Source organism: Tiliqua scincoides, chromosome 7 (genome assembly GCF_035046505.1).
Source record: "Tiliqua scincoides isolate rTilSci1 chromosome 7, rTilSci1.hap2, whole genome shotgun sequence".
NCBI lineage: Eukaryota > Metazoa > Chordata > Lepidosauria > Squamata > Scincidae > Tiliqua > Tiliqua scincoides.
This window is the reverse complement of record NC_089827.1, coordinates 53,827,256-53,835,249: the sequence shown is the minus strand read 5'-3', so window position 1 is coordinate 53,835,249 and position 7,994 is coordinate 53,827,256. Positions and strand designations below refer to the sequence as shown.

The 7,994-nt window shown below is 50.8% G+C and overlaps 1 protein-coding gene across 1 annotated transcript; it reads right to left on the bottom strand.

Moving 5' to 3' along the window:
* Window positions 1-981: 981 nt before the first annotated feature.
* Window positions 982-3,813, bottom strand: LOC136657325 (apolipoprotein L2-like). Its single transcript, XM_066634109.1, has 2 exons — window positions 3,608-3,813; window positions 982-2,830 (listed from the first exon to the last, which is right to left on the bottom strand). Exons 1-2 carry the CDS (start codon window positions 3,810-3,812, stop codon window positions 1,701-1,703), a joined length of 1,335 nt encoding a protein of 444 aa, XP_066490206.1. The 5' UTR covers window position 3,813; the 3' UTR covers window positions 982-1,700.
* Window positions 3,814-7,994: the final 4,181 nt, after the last annotated feature.

Here is a 7,994-nt window from a genome sequence, read left to right as displayed (position 1 = left end):
TGTGCCCTTAGTGACTGGAGCAGTGAAAGTGTGTCTGCTCTACATGTTGAGAAAGTGTGTCTGCTCTACATGTGGAGACAGAGCCTGTTCTACCAAGTGAAGCTGTTCCCCTCTCCTCAAAAGGGCCATCCTCTAGTGTGCTGTGGGGGGGGGGGTGTCTTCATAGCCCTACTAGGTGGAGATGTTCCTCCCCCTCCCCTGCCTAGGTGGTGAGCCAGCGTGAGGATAATTCACTTGGAATGCTAGCTTGGGCACGTATCATTGAAGGGACTTAACCCCCAAGAGTTGTCCATACACTACTTCATAACCAAGAGTCAGGGAGACACTGTAGTTCTCAGTGGCCAAGATTTAGTTTCCACAGTATGGAGAGGTTGGTACTCCCCTCTGCTACCACCATTTATGTGTGACAGATATTTATGATATCTGCAGAGATCATCATATTGGCCATGTATCAAGATGGATAGATGAGGCTGGAACTATTTTAATAATGTCTGATATGCAGCAATTGGACTCCGTTAAACAGGGACTGAAGTTACAGAGTTGGCATCCTTCAGTCTCAGAAGACTATGGTTTCATGCTCTGACTGGTGGTTCTGGAACAGTGTCCTCTCCAGTGCGCGAAGCCTGGGTAAAGTAGATATGGAGGACAGACTATTACCCATGCAGCAAATGCCCCCTCTCCACGTTGCTGAAATGGTCCAATGGAAAGGCAGAAGCCAATACGGTTGGTTCCAGCGGCGTCGCAGGAGTTGCCAGAGCGTGACTGTATACAGCTGCGAACTGCCTCAGGGACTCCGGCTCCTAATTTTGCCTCGACGTTGACTCCTGAAGCCTTTTCCATAACTGGATGTAGCCACAAGGCAGTGGAGGTTTGGGGTCAGAGTTTTCCTTCTAAACAAGGCATTAATATCAACAGTTGACTCTGAAATACCACTAACAGTTCCCATTGCTGACATATTAAAGATTGCAGCTGGAACAAAACAAAGAGCAGGAAATATTTTATTGGGGATATACACAAACATGGATTAAGAATAATACTACCATTAGATATCCCCATGTTCCCAAACCTATATTTATTACATTTAAAATACATTATTGCACTAAAAAGTATCCCAGGCAGCATACAACTTCAGATAAGTAACAAAACTGATCCGCTGAGATTCCACTGAAATTTACCCACTTTGCTTTAGGGACTACAGTGAAAACTCCCTGTAGAGTCTCTTGTACCAGCCACAGACATGCATATTCTTTATATGTACAAATGGTGAGAAGCCATAGCCAAGAGTGTTTGCCTCTGGGCACTGGTGCGCACTCAGGCACTTATGGACAATCATCATATACAGATGGTCCTTTGAGTGAAATAGGACTTAGACTTTGGATAACAGTAAGAAAAAAAATCCTCCATGTTCATCATTTGAACAAATAAAATGTATTATTGGAAAAGGTTACATCTCACCTTTCCCATGTCGAAGCAAATGCCCAAGGAGGCTTACTAAGTTCCACAATAAATGTACAATAAGTAAAATAATTGCACATGCACACACAGCCAGCCACTGGGGATGGGTGGGAAACTATTTGGTACAGAAAGAAGCAGCCAAGTCACAGCAGTATTACATCAGCCCATCACCCAAACACCACTGTAGAGAATTGATAATGCGGGTTTCTGTTAGCATGCATGTTTACTCAGTAGTCTCACTGTGTTCACCGGGGCTTACTGCCAGGAAAGTGTGTATAGGATTGCAGCCGGTGGTACTCTTTCAATTGGTCATGTAGCTCACTGAGATTCTGCAGTGCCTCTTCCAATTTACTGGCCTCCTCTCTGATCTGAGTTGCCTTTTCTTCCTTGGCACCTTTGGCCAAATGTATGGCATCCTGAACAAGGCTAAATGTATCATACAGGATGAACAGCCCAACTGTCACAGCACCCATAACTCTGGTTCCTTTAGACATGGCAAGAGCAGTGCCTTTAAAGGCTGTTTCTACTTGCTCGACCCCCTTGAGTGAAGCCCTGGTTGCACGTCCTGCAGCTGTGGCTTGCTTGGCCAACACCTTCAAGGCAGGATTAGCTCGAGCCAACTCCAGTGCTTGTACGTTTGTTCTGATTCCCTTCACAGTATTGATTGCCTTTGGGATTAGTTGAGCAACATTCCCACTTCCCAGCACTGGGTGCTGTTTCTCCCCAATTGGCTGTTTGCCATCTGAGTGTGACCAGGAGTCTAAATCTATTTCATTAAGATCAAACAATGTAGCTAAGCTTCTCTTGCATTTATTTAAGCTTTCTTCACATGTCTCAATCAGTGCCTGTGATCGTTTACTGTGCTTTGAATTAATAACCCGTTCGGATATATGCGCAGAAACGCCAGTGGTAGCTGCTGCCGCCCCGAGGCCAAGGCCTGTGGCTGTTAGGATCAAACTTGCACCTGCTGTGAAAGGGGTTAAGGTGAGCCCCAGGATGGTCAAGACACCAGAGGTGAGCCCTGCACTGCTGGCAGTAATGTTGGCAATGGTGCAGTCCTTGTGGGTCTTGTAAATGGCCTCTGCTGTTTCCCGAAGGCAACAGATGCATTTCTCAATCTCTTCTTTCTGGGCAGGGAATTCCTTCAGAAAGGGGAGATAATCTTCCTCCGTACTTGTTGACTGGTAATGACAACTGGCCTCAGTTATGCTTTGAGCCTGCGCTCCCTTTAAGGAGCTTTCGGGTTCTGTCAACTGCAGAGGCTTGTTTTCTTCTTCCTCCTCAGCTTCCTCGCTATCATATGTGTTGCTATCCTGCTGTTCCTCTGAGAAGCCTTCAGAATCTGCCCACTGGGAATGCCTCTCAGCTTCCATATCTGCCAAAAGGAAAGGAAAGGTCTTTCCTGGTCTGTGCGGTCCCAGAGTGGGCAGCACTCCTGAAGCAAGCCTCCCCCAACTAATGCAGGCTTAAAGACGGGGCTAGACTCTGAAGGAAAAGCCCTGGTGGACTCTCCCCTTGCAGGTGGGCAGGCAGGCTGCCAAAAGCACAAAAGGGACATAGCCTAGCTCACTAATCCAACCAAGATCCCCATCCTATTCCAGTGTGGACGCCTCTGTATCAGTGGGGTGTGTGCTGAATCCCCCATTGGTGGGGTATGCAGCGCACCCCCCAACGACACACCTGCAGGGGGGGCACAGCAGGTGGCACAGAGGTGGGGGGCAGTCAAGGGGACCTCCTCAAGGAAAAGGAATGTTTGTTCCTTTGCTGCTGGGCTGCATCAGTGCTGGAAAGCTGGATAGGATTGGACTTAAAGGCAGGCAGAACTTGGCACCACTCTCTGGTCCTGATGCAGCACGCACCCCATTGGCACAGCTGTGGGGGGCACAGCTGGATGGCACAGAAGTGGGGAGCAGTCAAGGGGGGCCTCCTCAAGAAAGGGAATGTTTGTTCCTTTACCGAAGGGCTGCATCAGTGCTGGAAAGTTGGCCAGGATAGGGCCCAAAGGCAGGCAGAACCTGGCGCCACACTGGTGGGCTGCAGGCGCCTTGCCCACGTTGCCCCCTGTCCCGGGGCACCCAAATCACCTCCCTCTCAGCCCCCCCCCCCCCCAGGATTCACTCATGCCAACGGAGAGGAAGCCATCTCTCCCTACCTGGCCGCTGCTTCCCCGGCCGGGCACTGGGGGGCGCTGGGAGCTGGGCTGCCGCCTCTCGCCCGCCCGAGGTCACCCTGGGCTCCTGGCGACGCGGGGGGCGCCTGCTCTCCGGAGCCCGCGCGCACAGGCAGTAGAGGCAGAGCAGATTCAGGCCGAGGGAGAAGGCCAGCAGCAGGTCGGCCAGCGAGCAGGGCAGCTCCATGGCTCGGAGCTGGAGGAGGGAGCTGGCCTGGGGAGGAGGCTGGCGCCCCACTGGGCGCCTCTCCCTTCCGGGCACTTCCCTCGAAACGCAAGTGGCCAGGCCCAGTGGGCGGCCGGCGCCATGGAGCTGCCCTGCTCGCTGGCCGACCTGCTGCTGGCCTTCTCCCTCGGCCTGAATCTGCTCTGCCTCTACTTCTTGTGGGCGCGGGAGGCGAGGCGCAGGGACGCAGCCGCCCCGCAGCCCGGGCCGTCCCCACTCGAGGAACAGGCGGCAGCGCAGCGCCCAGCCGGGTCTGGAGGGGCCGCGCCTGGAGCGCGTCTCGGAGCCCTGCTGCTGCCACAGAGGTGGGCGGAGGGGGGCAGCCCCCGGGGCAGGAGGCCACGTGGCGGCCCTGGCTGGGGAGGGGTTGCGCAGTGCGCCTGCCTGCCTGCTGCGCAGTTCCCTACCAGAGAGAGCGGCGCCGAGTCCTGGGTGGCTTTGTTGGGCACTGAGGGAGGCGCACGGCCCGTTGACCCCCCCCGCCACCGGGGGGGGGAGGAGCTGTGGGTCTTTCCTTCCAAGCACAGCCCCTTCTTGGAGGAGCACCCTCAAAGGTGGGGTGAAGAGCAAGTCTTGGGAACTGCTGCCACCTGGACCCACCCAGGCCAAGGCCAGCAGGCCCTGGAAGCAGCCCCAAATTCTGCCCCCACCACAGTGTGGTGCCACATGGTGTCCTCCTCCTGCCATCTCGCTCTCTCTCTCATTCTCACGCACACATTCATTCTTTCCTCCCCTGCTGTGGGCATCACTCACCTCCTTCTTTGTCCTCCTCCATCCCCTCCTGATGTGGAAAACAACCCCCAAGAATTGGTCTGACGAGGGGAGGGGGATACTGACCTAGACCAGTGTTCTTCAGCCTTGGGGTCCAGACTCCAGTGGGGTCGCAAAGCCTCAGATGTGGGGTTGGGGCAACTTCCACAGGGTGACCAGAGTCCTCCTTTTCCAGGACTTGTCCACTATTTTTAGCCTTGTGTCCTGGAAAAGAACTTAAATGTCCTCCTTTTCCCTGTGAGTAGGCCCCTGCAGGCAGCGCAGAGCCTTCTTGTAGTTAACTAATTTATTACCTATTATTTATTAACTACAAGAAGGCTATAATTACATAATTATATGTAATATAGTTTTAAATTTACTAATAAGTAATACAGTGTTATCCACATGAAATATAGAAGTATTTTTAGCTGTTATTTTGTCACCCTGAACTTATGGGGATGAAAAAGGTTGAAGACCACTGAACCTCAACACCATCAGGTTAAGGGGGAGGCGTCTGGTGTAGCCCTTCAGGGACCAGGAGATGGTGTCCCAGTCCAGCTCAGGTCCTGAGCAATTGTGTTGAAATAGCTTTCACTACTGCTTCATGGCAACTTTTTCTGCTCTCTAATAAGAATATTTGCTTACAGTGAACAGTGCTGGGAGGGCATTACATGGGTGGGGAACAATAGGGTGGGGATGGGTGGATAGAGTCCTGGGGGGGCGGGATCAACAGTGGGGTCCTTGTCTCCTACTTTATATATTGGGGTCATGACTTGAAAAAGGTTGAAGACCACTGACCTGGATCAACTTTCTGAAGAAACCCAGTGGCTACCCCCTCCCTTCCACACATACTTTCTGCAGCAGGGAGGAACAGGAAGTGGCAGCTGAGCCTAGAGATGCTTTCTTTCTTGGCCAGACTGGCATGAGAGAGGGCAAGGCCAAGGACCCTTCCTGAATGTCCTGATGGGGGGTGGCATGATCCTGTTGCAAATGGACCAGGGTCATGACAGTTCCCTGCTTTTCCTGTACTACTGCTGCTGCTGCTCTGCCACTATTAGTGCTTACTGGTGGCAATGGCACTTGAAGTGGAGACAGGACTGTTGCTCCAATCTGCTTCTCATTCCCTTTTAGCAAGTGAGGATTAGAGCACATGGTGAATAACTGAGTAGGTCATGGGCTGCGGGGGGGAGTGGCAGACAGGCATAGGGCACCCTGCCAATTTGCCACGTCTCCCAGCCAGCTTGAATCTGCTGCTTCACTGGACTTCCTGACCGCACCCTTTGAAATGATTTTCCTTCAATTTTCAGCAGATGCAGAGGAAAATGAGCATTGCCAGTTGGCCGATTCCAAAAAGAGTGATGATGAAGATGGTGGCCCCCTTCTGGAAGAACTTTCTGCTCAGACAGAAGAGTGCATCAGGCGCATTCTGAAAATAGCAGACAACATCGGCAAGACCCACAAGGGCTGTGTCATTGCCAGCATCACAGCCAGCGGCATGGGGGCCACATCTGAGACACTGAACGTTGTGGGATCGACCTTGGCCCCTCGCACAGCCTCTGGGAGTTTGGTTCTGACAGCCGTTGCACTTGGCTTTAAGGTTGGGGAAACGGTCATTAGTGTTTCTTCTAGCCTTTATGAAAAAGCAGTTAATTCAAGGAGAAAGGAGGAAGCACAAGCATTGATAAATCAGTGCAAAGAAACACTAAGAATGATGAAGGGCCCTGTTGAACCAGGTGTCTACTCCAACTTGGCAATGAGTGGCCAGGCAGATATTTTGAAATATTTGATGTCTGTGAGGGAATGTGGTCCAGCAATTTACAACAATGTGATGGAAATCCAAGCCAGTGCTAAGACCCTGCACCGTGTTCAAGCTGATCCTAGCCTGAAGGCTTTAGCAGAGCAAGCTACTGCTGCACCAGAGGAAACCCGGGGAAATATTGAGGGGGTCAAAGAAGTTGATGAGGAGTGTGCTAGAACCATCCTTGCAAAGAACAAAGAAGAGAGATTGTGTGCTATTGGACTTGCTGCATGTGATTTGCTGACCAAGGCAAGCACCATTTACCACTGTTATCAACATCTGTCAGCGGGAGCCAAGACAGAAGCAGCAGATACAATCAGAGCCATAGCCAGGAAGTTTGAAGAGGCCCTGGAGAAGCTAACCAAGGGGGGAAAACAGCCATAGAACTAATTCTGCAAGAAGGGCAGCAGGAAAGTCTGTTAGTTGGAACAGAAGGTTGCTAGCCTGAATCTCCTTAGTCTTGATAACAAGACACTTGTTCTGCCAAATCCCAATCCAAGCTCTGCCTGGAGAATTAGGCCCACATTTAGCTAATTAGCACCCCTTTTTTTACCCAAGAATGACCCTGGTTCTGCCCTGCAGTACTGCTGGACCCCACCACCAGGGTAGCTCACCTATTTACCCCACAGAGGTCCTCCTTCATGCCAGCAGCCTCCCACCACTACAGCAGCCCCTTGGTCCTCAGCAGGTCTTGGCCACAGCAGCCAAACACCAATCTTAGTGTCTCCAGTAGTTTCTACTCCAGCAGCTTCCAAAGCCCATTCACACCTTAGCCCTTCCTCAAGCTTTGCTCCTTTTGCTACCCACACCAAACTCTCCCTTCAGCAGGTGCTTTTATGCCTGAGAGCCTTATTGCCTTCAGTGGCTGCAGCTGTGCAGCACACCCTTTGTTGAAAGCCCAGGCCTTAACTCTTAAAGGGGCCACTGCAGACACCACATTCTATCTCCTCGCCAGATCTTCCGCAATTCCAATAAAACACTCTCTTACCCTACTTATTACAGAGTGCTCAAGAGCTGCTGGGGGGGCAGCTGTCTGCTTTATGTGCTTTGGAACTTGCTTGTAACAGCTTTTTGCTAAGGTGTGGTTTTCTCCCCTAAAGGAATGGTCTCAAGGTTTGACAGGAATTCTGCTTCTTAGGGTCATATTAGATATGCATGTGTATCTATGCAGCAATATTTTTCTTTGGGGGGGGGGGGGTAGAGAGGCTTTTGGCACTCAGCCCCTGTCACATACTATATCCTGATTGCATCCCACCCTTTGCATGCTATTTATACTTTTTAAAGAGTCAGCTGAAAACCATTTATTTGTTATATCTTCTTCAGGTAAACTATTTCTTAATGCTAGACTATAACTTTTTTTTTTTTTAAAGTAAGCTAGTCTTTGTAGTCTCTGTGTGCTTTTCCATTTTGTGCCTGAAACCAAACTTGCAACAGATAAAATATACAAAATGGGGTAAAAGCTTTTCCTATGATATTAGTGTCACATAATTAAGCAGGCACATCAAAGGCTGTTGAATAGTTGGTAAACTGACAGTTTCATTTCTAACTTTTAACAAATATATTTGAGTATCTTGGATCCCTGCCAACTTCCATCC

Bases quoted from the DNA above. Each gene is read 5' to 3' on its own strand.
- LOC136657325 (XM_066634109.1), bottom strand. From the start codon at position 3,812: ATGGAGCTGCCCTGCTCGCTGGCCGACCTGCTGCTGGCCTTCTCCCTC. The intron at 2,831-3,607 runs GTAGGGAGAGAT...TCCTTTTGGCAG, and splicing joins GCCGGGGAAGCAGCGGCCAG to ATATGGAAGCTGAGAGGCAT.